The 18874-nt window shown below is 37.6% G+C and overlaps 1 protein-coding gene across 1 annotated transcript in view; it reads left to right on the forward strand.

The window, feature by feature from the left end:
- Positions 1–18874, forward strand: part of acvr2bb (activin A receptor type 2Bb) — a 40667-nt gene that overhangs the window by 16547 nt on the left and 5246 nt on the right. Inside the window, exons 3-10 of the mRNA XM_087241486.1 lie at positions 3107–3216; positions 4597–4748; positions 9202–9345; positions 9422–9565; positions 9823–9968; positions 12804–12918; positions 15893–16031; positions 17853–17983. Of these exons, the coding sequence (XP_087097612.1) occupies positions 3107–3216; positions 4597–4748; positions 9202–9345; positions 9422–9565; positions 9823–9968; positions 12804–12918; positions 15893–16031; positions 17853–17983 (1081 nt within the window). The remainder of the gene's footprint in view (positions 1–3106; positions 3217–4596; positions 4749–9201; positions 9346–9421; positions 9566–9822; positions 9969–12803; positions 12919–15892; positions 16032–17852; positions 17984–18874) is intronic.

Consider the following 18874-nt stretch of genomic DNA (forward strand, 5'->3'; position numbering starts at 1 on the left):
AGAACTGTGTATAATAAAACAGTCATAGCGCCACCTACTGACAGAAATAAGTTTGGCTTATAGCTCAGCCACTCTATAGCTGCATCCCAAATAGCATACTTATGCACTATTCTACGCCATTTTGTAGTATAAATAGTGTAAGTAGTGCGTTCACACTGAAAACTCTAAAAATAATAAGTGCACTTTAATTACCCGGATGATGCACTCATTCAGCCGCTAAAATTAAGTGTGTAATGATGGACACTTCACACACTCAACGACCGCAGGTTTGCTTACGTAGCGGAAGGGGCGGAGCTATCGGACGCATATGTTGAATAACTTTATTTAATTTGGATGGTGAAAGCAAAATTCTTTTACGAAAGTGATTATAGCGCCTCCCGATAGTGATTGCGGCAATACTCACGGCAGGTATTATTTGATAATTCGGCCGTTTACTTCAATGATTTGGCAACCGTCAAACGTCATCAGGGAAACGGTTTGAATTTCCGCTTAGTAAAAAAACATTAGTGTGCCATTTGGGACGCCACTACATACATATACTACCCTGTTGAGTGTGTAAGTGCATAAGTACATAGTGCATGAGTGCATAGTGTATAGTGTGCCATTTGGGACGCAGCTAATGTATGATCTTTCTGAAAATTCATGTTGGATCAGATTCCTCTCCTAAAGACATCTACATGCCAATATTCAGTCACAGTCATAGTGCCATCTGCTGACAGGAGGAAGTTTGGCATAAATCAGTGATTTTTCTCAGGTTTTTTGATGTATATCAGCTTAAATTAATATTGTCTCTGTTCTCTGTCATCCTGAGGCCACTGGGCGGTTGTAAGCCCGGGTGCGAGGTCACTTTCATTGCTGCTTGCAGCTTTAATTAAACATTGTGTCTGCATAATATGTTATTTACATCAATTTTCAAGACTTTATTCCATTGTGGGTTCTGCTAAACAGGACAACAAAAGACTGTTTACTATCTGGGGGTCGTTCTTCGTACATAGATTACTTGGTTAGCTGGATTTAGTTAATGACAATTTGACATGATCCAGGATCTTTAGGTTCTTCAAACCTCATCCGAGAGTTGTTGTCATAGCAACAGTTCTGGTAGCTCAAACCTGCTCGAGAGCAGCAGCTTGTTTAATATAAACAGGATTAGATTGGGTCATTTGTGAACTTGTTTGAAGAACCAAATTAGCCAGAGATCAGTTATCAAGATTAACAGATCCAAGATCTGCCAAACCATCTCAGATCATTTAAGCGAAGGATGAAGAATGAACCCCTGGTTAAAAACTAGTAAACCTGTTTGATTGATGTAGATTATATGGTGCACAGATCCCCTCCCAGCAGAGAATCATTGAGTTTTTCAATTCTTTCATCCGTTTGCGTCATTACAGATCTGAAAATTAAGTGGTTTTCTGCTGGAAGTTGATCTGTTTACTTGAATCATGTGATCTTCATCTGATACGTGCTTCAAGCTGCTGATTTGAAACAAAAGCTTTGTAAAGGTTTCTGAGCTTCGTGAAGCAGTTCTTTGAAAGCAGCCTTCACTATGAGATGCAGATTATAGTCCGACTTTTGTTAATTTTTATTTTGAGACTAGCTTTTTTTAGTCCCAGGACCTTCAGATATCCAAATTACATTCATTAATTGTAAAATGAATGTTGAGCGTCTTATTTTCACTATGAAAGTTGGGACAAAACTTTATATTTAGATTTCATTTTTTTTATGTTGTGGCTTCCTTGCAAATAAAATGACCATTTAGATTTATTAGTACAATTTATAAGCAATGCATTTCTACCTTTATAGCAGCAACTAACTGTAGATCATGTGATTATGTGACCGTTCTCTCTCTGTCTCAAGAACTTTTAAATTACTATCCCATGAATAGGTAGATAAAAAGAAAGATAAAAAAAGATAATAAAACATGCATATAAGGTCATATTATACACATACAGTGCTCAGTATAAATGAGCACACACCTCACAGATCTCTCTTTATTTATTTATTTAATTTTTTTTAAATTAATAATTTTAATATACTTTAATTATAATTAACTTTGGGGTGTCGAATTCAGATCCTGAAGGGCCACAGCTCTTCACAGTTTAGATTTAACCCTGCTCCAACACATTTAAGGCCTGGTCACACTGCGCTTTTTTCCCCATAGACCAGTGGTCACCAAACTTGTTCCTGGAGGGCTAGTGTCCTGCAGATTTTCGCTCTAACCCTAATCAAACACACCTGAACAAGCTAATCAAGGTTTAACTAGGTATACTTGAAACACTCAGGCAGGCGTGTTGAGGCAAGTTGGAGGTAAACCCTGCAGGGACACCGGCCCTCCAGGACCGAGATTGGTGAACCCTGCCATAGACTTTCATATCCATGCGAATGCAAAACATTGGAAACGCAAGCTCATGCTACAAGTTTCACAGTTCGAAGCAATGGAAAGGTCAAGCTTGGTGAACTCTGACCTGTGAAAATGCATCATGTGATTGTGTAAGACCAATCGAAGATCAAATTATAACCTCTCTGGACAGAAATGTAAAACATAGAGCAATCGCTCGTTTTTTTATGTCGAATCATCTCGTTTAATCCCGCCCCTTTTCGCAGAGCCGTAAGACAGAATTGCGCATGCTCAAACGTTAGTGTGCCTGCAGCATCACCTGTCAGTTTAAAACAAGCCTGAAGGACTCAATTAGTTTCATCAGGTGTGTTTAATCAGGGTTGAAACTAAACTGTGCAGAGCTGCGGCCCTGCTGAAACTGAGTTTGACAGCTGTGCATTAGAGTAACCCATTAGCATATACATTAGTCACTAACAAAGCTGAAACTGGAACGTATCTACCAAAACAAATTAAGATCACAATCCAAATACTAGTACACCAGAATAAATATGTTTAGGGGGTATTAAATACAATTTTAATTAACAGAAAATTTAGTTGATGTTGTAGTTTGTATTTTTTTTGTAATTCTTTTTTTGTGTAAATGCACAAAAAAATGAGCAAAACATTCAAAAAATGATTAAAGGACATGTGCTGTGCTGCTGAGTTTTTCATTCTGTGGTCTAGTTAGTGCTATGTGTGTAAAATGAGATCCTTCATTTTGTGTGTGAGCAGACAGGAGTGTGTGGCCACAGAGGAGAGTCCGCAGGTGTTCTTCTGCTGCTGTGAAGGGAACTATTGCAACGAGAAGTTCACACACCTGCCGGAAGCCATCGCCCCTGCAGGTAAAGCAGCCTCCATATGTTAACTCTCCGCTCTTTAGCTTCCTCAGGCTAACATGAAACTGGGCTTTAAATCTGAGGCTTTTAGATGTGCACAGTCACATTAGCTCTTAGAAAACTGGCTGAATATTGCAAATGCACATCATTTTACTGTAGTTTAGGCGCAGCTTGCCTTGACATAAAACAATACATCAATAAAAGCTGATTTTATACTTTTTTAGAAATTCCACTGTCTGCCATTATATCAGTACTAGACTCTTATATTAATAGCAAATGGGCAACGATGCATAGCATAAGCTCCGTGATTAGTTTGCTTGGTAGCGCTGATGAGTGTGGGCGGTACTGATAACTGCGAGCCCGATGGAGCCAGTGTTACGAGTGTCGAGTTCCATGAATTAGATGTCTGCATTCTCGCAGCTGTACCGAGGGAGCCGTGGGACCCAACCAGATTTCTTGTGGCACAGGAATACATGTCTGAGTAAAACGTGGTAACAGTCGGTAACTCAGTAATTTGAACGCGAGCCGGTGGTCTAAACAATCGAGTGAGCGAGAGAATATTGAGTGCATATGTTTGTATATCTGACTTTGAAAGAGAAGAACCTCACCGCACGTCACGCAGCACTCATGTCTCATCACAAAGGGGCTAACAAAACTGACATTTACCCTACAATTCTTGCACAACCTAGAGTTTTAGCTGTTATCTCTCTTTTGGTAGTACCCAATATAAACGTGAGAAATTAGATTAAGCTGGAACAGTTGGCTACAAAATGGGGCAGGTTGGGCAGCGGGTGAACAAAGGCTGAATATACAGCGGGAGTGGTCGTGTACGGAGAAAAAACTGGCTGGAGCGGGACTAAAAATTCAGTCCCTTGCAGATCTTTAGGGTGAAGGAGCTCTAGATAAAAATGTTTGTTTTGGGTTTACCTTATGATTAAAGTTGTTGCACATTCGCCAGCACCTACCTCTAAATAAGCAAGTTTCAGCTAAAAACAAAACACCCATAAAGGATCTATAAAAACCGACTGCCAGCTGATGTTTCAGAGGTGTTATTGCAGAGCAACACAAACAGCGCAGAAGTTTAAATGCACGACTATGCTCAAGGCATGCCTCTTGGGTCACGATGATCACTTGATCCAGAAGTATAAATCAGCCTTAACAATGCTAATTTAATTTAACTTGTTGGTAAACAAAGCCATGATAACTGTCTCATTAACTACATCCACTCAAAAAGTCTGTACTGCCATAGCTGCGTCATTTTTAATGTGCAAGTGAATTTTTAATCTGTTTTTAATGCCATGCATTTTACTGCTGGTTCTATTCCTAGTCTGTTGAGCTGTTTTAGGCACTGAACTGATTTAATGCATCGTGTGTGTTTTCTTGCAGTGAAGATCCAGCCTCCACAGCCGGGTCCGTCTCTTTTTGGCATCCTGGTTTATTCTCTTCTTCCTCTGGCCATTCTCTCTTTGGCCCTGGTGCTCGCTTGCTGGACGTACCACCAGCGAAAACCACCATACAGACACGTCGACATCGGACAGGTCTGAAATGTTTGTGTTTTTGAGAAGATAATAGGTAATTCGACCCAAGCAATGTGTTTATATATATATATATATATATATATATATATATATATAGTAGAGATGCGCGGATGGGCTATTATTTCATCCGCAACCGCATCATAAAACTCATCATCCGTCCGCCATCCATCCGCACTAACATTTTTGACCAATTTTTAAAACCGCACCCGCCCGCCATCTGCTGACTGAGCTCTTTATTTGAATGGCTTATTCCTTTTTATTATTAAATGAATGTTTCTGTATTGATTATTAGAAAATAGAGAATGACTTTAATGACATGCAGTTAATCCAAACGTGCAAGTCAAATCCAGCATTAATTGACGCTTTGAAGTGACGCTAAACAATACGAGGACGTGTCTTTTCACTTGATTCGATTCCTCGGTCCTTGAGTTTTTTTTTTTTGCGTCCTTCCCTCGCATCCTATAGGGGTGGAAAGACGAGGAAAGAAAGCAAGGAAAGGAAACGAGGATACACAAATAAGAAATGAGAAGCACCCTATAAAGCTCTCAGAATATCAGCAGTGAACTCCGTCTCCAATCGGTGCACAGGGACAAAAATAAATAAATAAAAAGCCTAAATGAAACACACTGTACTGTAAATTTTTTTTATTATAGTAGCCTAATAGAAAACGCATTTTGACACATCATTTCAACATTCAGACGAGAGCGCCTGGCCTCTAATGCGCCCTGCTGCACTGAAGGAGCGCTCGCTCGCAGCACTTGTTGCTGGAATGCGTAGAATTCTCTTGGCAAGGTGCTGTAGACGTGGAAAAAAGGAAAGTAGATTTTCCTCTGCTGATCCGTCTATACTTAATTATGTAGATGAAGACTTCTGTACTTCCTCCAGAATTAGTGTATCCGATTCCTCCTCTCATTCTGTGAAGTCAGTCCTAGGCTTTTTCGTTGGTGCGCCAGCTATGTGTATAAAAACAGTACAACCGCCCGCCACCCGCCCGAATTTAATTAAAATATTATTTTTCGTCACGTCATCCGCCTGATCCGCGGTTTATCCGCGGATTCCGTGGCTGTAACCGCCATCCGCGCATCTCTAATATATAGTTCAGATGAAAAACTGAGCATTTTCTATCTAGCTCCTCTGATTAGCTTCAGAAGTTTTATTTTAGTGGTAATGTAGGTTATTAGCTGGTAAATAAAATACCTTTTTTTTAATTTAAAAAATAATAATTTTTTGACAAAACCAGCTAAATCCACTTCTGCTTTTTGTGCAAAACCATCTAAATCCACATATTGGAACAAGACAGTGTAATTAATTGAAAATCACTAAAGATGCAATTAGAAATTATTTTAGCAAGCATAAAGCACATTACACAAACTACCTGAAGTTAAAAATACATGATCTGTCAAGTAAGTGGCGGTTCATTCCTCTGTGATTGAACCAGGAAAGGAGCAGAAGGAAAATGAATGAATGAAATCTGTCAAGTGCATTAATCACTAACATTAAAACTGACATTAATTAAATCTGAACAATCTGTTGTCATTTCTGATACTTGGGATTTGGATTTAATGTAAGTAGAGCAATGTAAATATTGCAAACATTGTAAGCTAAGCTTATTGGATTCAAATAATGTAGTGTAAAACCTTATGAAAGATCAATATCTGTGCATTGTCTATTAATATAAAAAGCTTATCAGGCGTATAGGGTTTATGAAGTAATACAACTAATGTAGAGTTTTATACATTATATTTATCTTTTAAAAAAATAGCTTAAATTAGCAAATAAAACACAAGATCAACTGGGCAAAAAATAGATGCCTCTCATTTTTAGAAGCTGTCATTCATTTATTCTCACCATACTTAAGGTCTTGGTCTCTTGTTTATCCTCATAGCATCCACTTTGGATAAAATGAACGGCATCTTAACTCTGTCTTTTGTTAAACGGTGTTGCTGTTTAATGTATAGTAAATCAGACTCATTCAAAGCAGTGTCACTGTGCAAAAAAACGTTATGAGTGCATGCTACACTTCTGACTGAACATTTTGTTTTCTTTTTCTTATAATGCACTGAGTTTTTAGGGAAGAGACGTTTTCATTTGCCATTCACTGGCGGTCGTACAAGTTTATCCAGTTCATTAAAATCTGTCTTTTTAAATTGAAATCGAAAGTTGAATACGCCTCCTCATAAAATCCAGTGTATAATCACGCTGCTACATTGAAAACATTTATTGGATTTGCGCTTCTGATTGGTTCTCTGGGTATATCGGCTTTTGCTGTCAAAGGCAGGGGGCGTTTAGAGGCTTTTGCCAACAAACTGTTATTTCTGAGTGGGCGGACGCTGGGATTTGGATGATTAAAAGCAACACTATTTGTTTAACATACTACGTGCCTAAAGCATTCACTCAATGTCATTAGCTCATTTTTGGCGGAAGTGGCGTTTAGCGGCTTTTGCATCTGAACTTTTCATTTATTTATTGCTAAAAATATTCACCTTATTCTTCGCCGACGAGCGGGCGCAGCCATTTAAGTCTTTTTGGCTCAAGACTTCTGGTCTCATTCACTTCCATTCATTTTTAGACATTAGAAACTTATTTTTAAAAATTAATCTACTTGGTCTGTATAGTCATGCAGACATTTGTTTGTAGAGCAAGTAGTTTGACCGTTTTTTGCCGTTTATAATTCCTAGTCATTTCTCCCATAGGCGACTGAATCGGAAGTTCTAAGACAATCCCGAAAACAGGCGCACTTCCGAATTTTAGAGTAAGGTCAACATAAGGCTGGTTTTGTGGTCCAGGGACAAAAATACTGTAAGGTTGAAAAAAGCAAACAAACAAAAAAGTACTTCATTGTATAATGACACTTTATTTTAAGGTTTTCCTTTTACAGTGTAACTATTCATTTAACTACTGAGTAAATAATTATATGACTCACTGTATGTTTAGGGTTAGAATGCATGTTAGGTTTAGGGATAATGTAATTATCCACTATTTATTGTAGTTAATAAAGTAAGTATATGTGTAACAAGGACACTCTAACAAATGTGCGTTAAATTAAGAATGTCTGGTCATTTATAACATTGCAAACAATTTAATTTTTAAGTTAGTTTTAAATCCTCTTGATCACAGAATTATATTAAGCACCAAATTGGCATATTATATTGATTTCTGAAAAATCGTGTCACTGAAGACTGCACAAACCAGCGTGTGTTTTGAACTCCTTGTTTAAAACACAGGTAAGCGCAGGTTGCCAGTCTGATTAATGAGTGCAAAGGCTGAATTAAGGCTGATTTAAATTGTGTTCTATATAAAAGGAATATGATCCTTATTAAAATGAGTTTTTTGTCTTAACCAACACCTGAAATTGATATTAGAAACGGCTTCTATTTCTTGCAGCTGAACAACAGAACTTTGACAATGATCCCCTTTAGGTACACCTCATGTGCTTTATTCAGTGTTGAATGCTAATAATGTGAGCTTGCGTCCCATTTTACGTGACATTTATTGCCATATACTGAAAGCAGCAGCAGATAGTTCACCTCAGATCTTGAAAATAAAATAAACCATTTGAAATTGAACTTTAGTACTCGGTGCAAACCAACACATATCAGTGATTCAGCATTACATTTATTAATGATAAAGAGGTTTAATATGTATTATTTAGATTATAAAGCTTACCAGTGGAGCGCAGTGAGTGCACTATTCTGTGCTTCTGAATGGTTGTATTTAAACTTCTGTCTTCTGTATTGTTAGGACACGGGGTTACAGTGTAACCTGCACACGTACTGTTTACGTTTATAATATATATATTATTTTCTATTTAATAACCACCTGAAGTGGAACTCTGAATCTGTGTCTCATTTCGGGGCTGTTACGGTCCACAAGAGGTCGTATTTTCAGTCGTGGATTCATGCTTTGAGAGTCTTCAGGACTAAATGAATGAAATGCGCCACTTTCCACCAAAGCAACCTGGGTGCTGAAATATAATTGGCTAAACTGGCAGTGGGTGGGTCAAAAAACCCAAAACAAAGACACACATTTTTTTCTTCTTTTCTTTTTTTTAATTCTTTGTTTATTGGTTTTAATGAACATACAAACATAAACAAAAAAGGACAAAGACAATGATATCAGTAAACAAGTATAGCTGCAAAAGTCAGCAAAAAAAAAAAGATAAATAAATAAAAATCTGAAAATAAATAACCATAAAATCGTAACACAGAAATAAAGTTATGCTGTGATTGAGTAAAGTCACACATATCCTGAAAATACATCAGAAGTGTTCAGAGAGTCAGAGGTTCACTAGAGGCATCCATATTTTCAAAGCAGAATATCTGACTTCAGCATTGTTTTTCAGATTAACAAGAATGTATTGCTAGTAAGTGCATTAACTAATATTAAGACTGTATTGTAAAGTGTGACCCTCATCCCTGTTTTAAGTGAGTGTTTATTGTGTTTTCTCCATCAGGATGCTGGTCTTCCTCCACCGTCTCCTCTGGTTGGACTGAAGCCTCTGCAGCTGCTGGAACTGAAAGCTCGTGGTCGCTTTGGCTGTGTGTGGAAGGCCCAACTACTGAGCGAATATGTGGCTGTCAAAATATTCCCCATACAGGTCAGTATTCTTCCATTCAAAGAGGATTGATGTCATTTGTGTGTAGTATTTGATTTTCTAAAATTGTGTTTAACAGGACAAGCAGTCATGGCAGAACGAAAGAGACATTTACCTCACAGAGGGTTTTAAACACGAGAATATTCTGCATTACATCTCAGCAGAGAAACGAGGCACCAACCTTCAGATGGAGCTGTGGCTGGTCACAGAGTTCCACGAAAGGGTCAGTGGTTTTCCTGCAACATGCTGTGTTTGTTTAATTGCACCATTCAAGATGTCTTAAATGACTAAATGAAAACTCGTAATGGCTGCATTTTAAACCCAGATGCTTTGAAACTTTCATTTGTTTCGATTAAATCATATTTATTTATTTTAGGTAATCAAATAAAATAAGAAAACCTAAAAAAAAAAAAAAGCCTAAAAATAAATAAATAACTAGAAATGTTTAGTCTTGTGTAAGACAATTGGTTTGCATTGCAGGGTTCGCTGACAGATTACCTGAAGGGGAACGTGGTGAGCTGGCCGCAGCTGTGCCATATTTCGGCAAGCATGTCCCGAGGTCTGGCGTATCTTCATGAAGACCTTCCTTATCGTGCTGAGGGACCCAAACCAGCCATTGCACACAGGTATACATCAAGCCAAGATCAATGCAGGGGGGAAAGGAACCTTAACCTTTTAGCATGTGGTGTGTGCTGTTAAACTGGTAGGTCGTCCAAAGAAAGTAATTTACAGTTCATTTACTCACCCTGAAGGCTCCTACACACCGGGACGCTTTTCGTTTGCGTTTATCGTCAGCGCTTTACGGGACGTTTTTTCCGTATTCAAACCCTAGCGATTTTCACTGACGTCAAGCAGAAGAGGGTGCAATATCACTCCTTGATATTAGATGGCGCTACACAACTTTAAGCTTCTGACACCCGCTTACGAAGGCTGATTTATACTTCTGCGTCAAACGCCGGCGTATGCTACGGCGCTGATGCATAGCCCTTCGCCGTGGCCGTCGCCGTCACTGACGTGCACCTCTCAAAAATTGTAACTACACGTCGCAACGACGCGTAGCGTAAGCTCTGTGATTGGTCGGCTTGGTAGCGCTGACGAGTCTGGGCGGGACCGAGAGCCGCGCGAATGGCGCGAGTGATTGTTTACAAGTGTGGAGTCCCGTGAAGGAGCTCCGGATGGAAAGTTTTGTTTTATGTTTACCTTATAGTTAAAGTTGCTGCACGTTCCTGCCTCAAAATGAGCGAGTTTGAGCCACTTGTACATCCCGGAAGTGTTCAGGAAAAGCAATAAAGCAGCGAAGAAACTCGACACAGAGGAACATTTACACCTCACTGCCCACTAGCGTTTTGGAAGTGTTAATGCAGACCGACAGAGACAGCGCGCAGAAGTATAGATGCACAGCCATGCGCGTTGCATGCGCCGTGGGTTACGCCGGTCACCTGACGCAGAAGTATAAATCAGGCTTGACACAGAAGAAGAGGAGGGGTGGAAGTTCACTTGCTCGTTGTTCATATCTATGCTTGTTGTTAAAGTTACTGGTGACTCGGAACAAGAATAGATGGTTCAAGCAGCAGCTCCAGCTCTAGCGATAAAGAAATTATTATTGGTCACGAGCAATGAGCAGCTCCACGTTCATATCGCCTCTGGGCATCTTCTTCAATGTGCACTCGCATTGACAGTTTTGTGCTTGAGCGCCTCCAAGTGCTGTTTACTGTAACTTCCGCAGCTCCGTGCACGTGAACAAAAGTGCCGATCTGATTGGTGGAGAAGTTTTTTACGTGGTGCGTCAAAACAAAAAAAAAACAAGCATGAGGTGTTTTTTTTTTTTTTTTTTTTTTTTTTTTAAATGATGCTTTTGCACCTGCCATTTAAGCACGTTGGTGTGCACGATCACATTGACGCCCCTTATTTAGTCACAAGGCGTTAACCGTCAGCAGAAAGCGCAAGCAAAAAATGTCTCCGTGAGCACGGGCACTTAGACCTTAGACTTAGACTTTTTTTCTTCAGTGAAGTGCCTTTAAGTGTGTAATTTTCACCACTATAAGGTGTGTTCACAAAACACAAAGGTGTATTTTGATGACAGTAGCTGCGTCCCAAATCGCATACTTATGCACTATTCTACGCCAATTTGTAGTATTAATAGTGTAAGTAGTGTGTTCACAATGAAAACTCTAAAATTAATAAGTGCACTTTAATTACCTGGATGATGCACTCATTCAACAGGTAAAATGAAGTGTGTAATGGTGGACACTTCACTCACTCAATGACCACAGCTTTGCTCACTTTGCAGAAGGGGCGGAGCTATCAGGCGCACATGTTGAATAATTTTATTGACTTTGGATGGTGAAAGCAAAATTCTGCCATGAGAGTGATAATAGCGCCTCCCGATAGTAAATGCGTTTATACTCACGGCAGGTATTATTTGATAGTTTGGTCGTTTATTTCACTGATTTGGCAACCGTCAAACATCATCAGGGAAACAGTTTGAATTTCCGCTTGGTAAAAAACATCAGTGCTCCATTTGGGATGACACTACAGTCACATACTATGCTGCTGAGTGTGTAAGTGCGCAAGTACATAGTGCATGGGTGCATAGTGTATAGTGTGCCATTTGAGACGCAGCTAGTGTAATTTTCACCACTAGAGGGTGTGTTCACAAAACACAAAGGTGTATTTTGATAGTGTAATTTTCACCACTTGGGAGCATGTATTCACGACAAAGGAGTATATTGATGACAGTGTGACTGTGTAATTTTCACCACTAGAGGGCATATATTACTTTTTATGTAAAATCAAACCAGAAATAGAGGTTGTCATTTCATTAGCATGTACGCAAAGAATACACCCCATCTGACTAGTTAAAATTGCTTAAAAAAATCTCACACGCTATTCCTTTATGCAAGATTTTTTGCAGATTTTATGGTTCTTGGCGATTAGTATAATATATATTGTTAATGGTCACTTGTTTATTGAGATTAAAAATAAGCACTCATAAACAAGTGGAAATCAATCCCTGTGCTTCCTGATGATGCACAGAGGTCTTATGAAATAAACCAGTTGGTCTGTGTTGGAAATTGAACATTATTTACAATAATATAAGCTTCAACGTACATCCTGGCTAACAGTTTCCGGCGTGCGCACAAGTGTAGTGAGAGCAAGTTTCTGGTCACTTGCTGACGCATGCATGAACACACACTCAGAGATGAGTTCATTGATTTGGACGTATTTGTATGCGTTTCATTTTACTCTCAAAAATGGGTGAACATTATATGAATCACCAAGAATCACGGATTCAGCTAAAAATCTTCCTTAGTGTTCTACTGAATAAAACTTTGGTGAGTAAATGAACTGTATGTTTCAGTTTTTGGATGAACATTTAAAAGAAGTAGGGATGAGCAGATTAGAGATTTTCTTTGGTGCCTCTGTAAGCTGTGTGTGATTTTGAGCTTTGTGTTTTGCAGGGATTTTAAGAGTAAGAACGTGCTGCTAAAGATGGATTTAACAGCAGTGATTGCAGACTTTGGGTTGGCGGTGCGCTTTGAGCCTGGGAAACCACCTGGAGATACACACGGCCAGGTACAAACCGATGAAAACAAGCTTTCAACTACTTGTATATTTATTTGACCATGCAGATTATCGGGTTTTATCTGTCTTAAAAGTGCTGTGAAGTGCTTTAAATTGGGAGTTTTGGTTTTATCACCGCTCTGCCTGTAAGAGTGGTCTAGCTCAAGCGCATCAAATGAAAAGCAAATGAGAAAAGTCTTGAAGGGGGCGGGGCATGTCAGATACTAGAGAGCATCTGATTGGTCTGAAGATTTGATTAGAAACCTAGATATGAGGTGACAAAATGTTGAACCATTTAGATGGAAGTGACAAACTGCAAGCTTTGTATGTTTATACTTCTTATAAATGTCCTTAAGCCTAACATACTGATACTAACATCTGAACTTTTTTTCATTTCGCGGGACCTTTAAACAGTGCTCTTATTAAAGTGCCTGGGATTTTCTTCATTTCAGTTTTAAAGCATCTGAGCACATTTGAGATCAAATCTCATTTGCTTGAAATATCTATAAATTGTTAACACAAAAAACAGCATATATGACACATTTTGATTGCTTTGAGTCGGCGTTCATAAATGTAAATATTGACCTATTTTTGGTTTAAATCTTTTTTTCATATTTTTATATTATTTTATATTATTATATATTTAATATTTTTGATTGATTGACATTGATTAGCTACTAATAAATACCACAACAGATACTAAAATAACACTTGTCCATAACTTTTTATTTATTTTTACTGATACAGGATGAATTTTGTACATTTATTGACATTTTTAATGACGTAAAATATATTGTTTTTGGAGGCAACACTTTTGCAGTTGGAATTCAAGCCTTCATCAAAGAAATGCAACAGAGCATTAAAAATAATTGACATTTTATAAACCCATTGATGACATTTTAACAGTAAAAAAAAAGGAATAATTGTAGTCTAAATGAAGGCAAAGTTTTTGCAATTGGAGGCAGAAACATTTATTAGTATGTACAAATTTTATTTATTTTCTTTGTAAATTTCCCGTCCACAAATGTAAATTTACCACTTCCAATTCATTTTTTGGAACAAATTTGTCTATTTGCAATCGCCTTTGAATTATCAGAATTTATTCATCTACATTGTAAATGCAATTGCGAATACTTGCAATTGCATTTAAAAAATTGTCTGGGATATCCTTCCATGTTTATTAGTATTAGATGCTTTGAAAATCATATTTAATAGAAATTACATTTGTAAATTATTTGTAACTTCAATAAAAACTTCAAAGTTTTTGATCAGCATGTGACATATCCAGTGCTTTAAATAACACGAACTGATTGCTTGCCAACTCATTGTTTCAGTCTCAAGCTTGATTTAATAATAATATTAATAATATTTCCTTACATTTTATATAGCGCTTTTCTGGACACTCAAAGTGCTTTACACATTTTTGGGTGGGAATCATCCACCACCAGTGTGCAGCATCCACCTGGATGACGCGACAGCAGCCATAATGCACTAGACCAGTGGTTCTCAAACTGGTACGTGTACCACTAGTGGTACACAGAGGAATCGCTGAATAATTAAAGTAAAAAAATGAACACACCTTTAACCCTTTGACGAGCATGATAACAATAATGTGATCAGTAAATTGATTTTAATAGACTAAACCTTTTATTTTATTTTCAAATTTCTAATGTTTGTTATGTATTCTATCATTTGAAGCAAATTTCCTTCCCATTTTTGGCACGGGTGTTGAGGGCATATCCCGTATTTTTATATCCCAATGTTGACAGGTATAATCCCTTGCTTTTCTGACACACATAGCCTACTCTAACCTGCAGTAATAAGATCAAATTTCTAATTTAAATATGTAAAGCCAATTCATATATTTAAAATACAAGGTAAATTTTAGATTTCAAAGATACTTGTATAAATAAGTCGTATGCATGCATCATATATATTAAAATGTTATATATACATATATGATGACATATAGCCTATATTTATTTGGTCCAAGGAACATTTCCAGGATTTAATGAATAGGCTACTTTATGATAATACTTTACATTTAACTACAGCAGTTTTCTTCTTACTTTTTAAGAACAGTGCCATCTTTAATGAACTTTTAAAAGCACATTTTAATTTAAATGTTGACGTTTAATTTATTTTTACCTGTAAGCACAGTACAGTGTTAATGTTCAAACTATTTATAATGTTTAAAGTGGCTAACAATAATAACTATTTATAATAAGAAGAAATAATCTGTAATAACACCTACTACGCTACTGTATTTCAATACCAGTCATTATGGTGGTACTTTGAGAGACAATGTTTTTCTGAGGGGGTACTTGGTGAAAAAAGTTTGAGAACCACTGCACTAGACCACACACCACACAACAGCTGATTGGTGGAGAGGAGATGGAGAGAGGAAGACAATTATGATATGGGGATGGTTAGGAGGCTGTGACGTACAGAGGTCAGTGGGCAAATTTGCCCAGGATGCCGTCCAAATATAGTGCCTGGGATTTTTAACGACCACAGAGAGTCAGGACCTCTGTTTAACATCTCATCTAAAAGACGGCACTCACTGAACAGTATAGAGTCCCCATCAATATACTAGGGCGTTAGTACGCACGCAGAGCACAGGTTGGGCGCCCCTTGCTGGCCTCTCTAACACCACTTCCGGCAGCAACCTAGCTTTCCCATGTGGTCTCCCATCCAGGTACTGACCGGGCGCAGCCCTGCTTAGCTTTTAGCTTCAGTGGAGGCGACCATGTGACAGTTGCAGAGCTAGCTGCCAGAGAAATCAATCACTCTGCAGAAATGTCTCAAACTTTATCTGTAAATGTATTGAATTTATTGATTGGTTGTTTGATTGATTACCTGCACTTACCATTTTCACACGAGGAAGTGTTTGTGTGTAAAACAAAATGCTAAATTGTCTCCACACTGGACTAGGTTGTGATGAGATGAATAGTGATGCCTCATTGTGTTTGTGTGTTTTCTGCAGGTGGGAACGCGGCGTTATATGGCTCCAGAGGTGCTGGAAGGAGCCATTAACTTCCAGAGGGACTCTTTCCTGAGGATCGACATGTATGCTCTGGGACTGGTGCTGTGGGAGCTGGTGTCTCGCTGCACTGCTTCTGATGGTCAGTTCACACAAACACACAGCTTTCTTCACAGCGTGTGCGCAACACCCAAAGCCCAAAGTTTACTTAGTTTCTTTATGCACAGCTAATTGCTCAGGTTTACCCTGTTTGTTGGAGTACAAATGCATGCATGTTTATTTGATTTTTATTGATTTATTTATTTTTTGTATTTATTATTTATTTTTTTATTTTTCTATTTATTTAGTTTTTTATTATTTATTTATTTATTAATATTAATATTTTATTATTATTATTTATTGTTTATTTATTTATTTTAATTATTTACTTATTTTAATTATTTACTTATTTATTTAATTTTATTTATGAGTTTTATGGCAAATTAGAAAAGAAAAAAAAGAAAAACAATTATATTTAAAAAAGTATAGATGGTAACTTAAGCACATACAATGAATAATAATTTGTCTTAACAACAACTACAATTATACAATCTGTATCACACAATACACTCTACTCTGAACTTAGGAAATGAAAATAATACATTTTCTTAAACCAGGAGTCGTCTTTATTTGACAAGTAAACATGATCTTGTATATATTTTCATATCCCTGCTGAAAAATCCAGCTTAAACCAGCCTAGGCTGGTTGGCTGGTTTTAGCTGGTCAACCAGGCTTGTTTTAGAGGGGTTTTGGCCACTTCCAGGCTGGTTTCCAGCCATTTCCAGCCTGGTCTTAGCTGGTTAGGCTGGGAGATGACCAGCTAAAACCAGCTATGTCCAGCTTAAACCAGGCTGGTCAAGCTGGTTTTTGCTGGATTTAGCTGGTCATTTTCCAGCCTGACCAGCTAAGACCAGGCTGGAAATGGCTGGAAACCAGCCTGGAAGTGGCCAAAACCCCTCTAAAACCAGCCTGGTCGACCAGCTAAAACCAGTCAACCAGCTTAGGCTGGTTTAAGCTGGATTTTTTAGCAGGGAAACTGGTCCCGCATGTTCTTAAACTGGTTAGATGAACCTCTAGAACAGGGGTGGCCAACCTTGTTCCTGGAGAGCCACCTTCCTGAGGATTTTAGTTGCTACCCATATCAAACACACCTGAACCAAATAATTAGGACCTGAATACAAAGTGATAATTATAGGCAGGTGCGTTAAATATGGTTGCAACTGAAATCTGCTGGAAGGTGGCTCTCCAGGAACAGGGTTGGCCACCCCTGCTCTAGAAAGTCTATTTTTTCCGACTTTAGAAAGAAGAGGACATCACAGATCCACTGTATTGGGGTTGGAGTTTTCTGATTCTTCCACCTAAGCAATATTAGTTGTTTGGCAAGGAGCACATCAAAAAGCTGTGCAATCAGCTTGTATCTTTGAAAGATTTTATTGCAAGGGAAAAATCCCAATAATGGCAGTGGGCAGGGGGAGATAGATAAACCCCAAAAAACAGATATAGATTTAAAAATAGTGTCCGTATAAACTATATATTGATGTAATGATGTAACCTTATAATGATGTCGTTGTTTCTATGCCAGTTTTTAAATGGTTGCTTCAATAAGATTTTTTTTCTTGACATTTAAGTATTAAATAAATCAAGTAAAGTATGCATAAATAATGAAGTGCCTATACTTTTCACACCTTTTGTTCACGTACACAAATACATAAGGTATTTTAGCTCTCCACTAGAGTTTTTTATTTTATTTTATTTTTTTCCCCCCCAAGTATACCATATGGACACCTAATGGCCTTCTTGATTAAGTTTAACATTATTAAACGGTGTTCTTGTCATTTTTCACACCATTCAGTATTGTCAAGCTGGTTCTGCTTACTGAGTGTATTGTGTGTTGTATTGCTAACGCTGTGGATGTCTCTCTCAGGTCCTGTAGGTGAGTATCAGCTGCCGTTTGAGGAGGAGGTCGGTCAGCACCCTTCACTGGAGGACCTGCAGGACGCAGTGGTGCACAAGAAGATGCGGCCCGTCTTTAAAGACTGCTGGGTCAAGCATCAGGTGAGAACATGCATCTAAATACACGATTAATGGAAATAATGATCTGAAATGGGCAGATAAAAAATGTTGCATTTTAACTTAATAATGAAAATTTTAACTACTGTTATAATGGAACAATTTATATCATTCTGGGGATAGACCAATATTGCAGCAGTTGGTTTAAAATCTGATGGATCACTCCCTACATTTACATGTAGTTTTGTTCATTGTTTTGTTGCTGATATACAGTTGAGGTCAGAATTATTAGCCCCCTTTTTAATTTTTTTTCCCAATTTACTGTTTAACGGAGAGAAGATTTTTTTTCAGCACATTTCTAAGCATAACAGTTTTAATAACTCCTTTCTAATAACTGATTTGTTTTATCTTTGCTTTGATGACAGTAAATAATATTTGACTAGATATTTTAAGACATTTCTTTATAGTTTAAAGTTTTATTTGAAGACTTAACTAAGTTAATTAGGTTAACTAGGCAGTTAAGGGTAGTTAGGCTAGTTATTGTTTAACAGTGGTTTTTTCTGTAGACTATCAAAAACAAAATATAGCTTAAAGGAGCTAATAATGTTGACCTTAAAATGTTTTTATAAAATAAATACATAATTTAATCTAGCCGAAATAAAACAGATGAGACTTTTTTCCAGAAGAAAAAATATTATCAGACATACTGTAAAAATCTCCTTGCTCAGTTACACATGCTTTGGAAAATATTGAAAAACATATCCTCAATACCAAAATTATGAGTAGGGACCGATACAGATCCGATCCTGACACTGTGCCATTTTTTGTTTAGTTTTTAAACATAATACAGTTTCTTGTGATAAACTCAAATAATATATTTTCTTTAGAAAATTAACAGACCTATAGGCCTACTGTACATGACAGAAGACACAATCT

The sequence above is a fragment of the Danio rerio genome, chromosome 2 (genome assembly GCF_052040795.2).
Source record: "Danio rerio strain M-AB ecotype USA chromosome 2, GRCz13ab, whole genome shotgun sequence".
Lineage (NCBI taxonomy): Eukaryota > Metazoa > Chordata > Actinopteri > Cypriniformes > Danionidae > Danio > Danio rerio.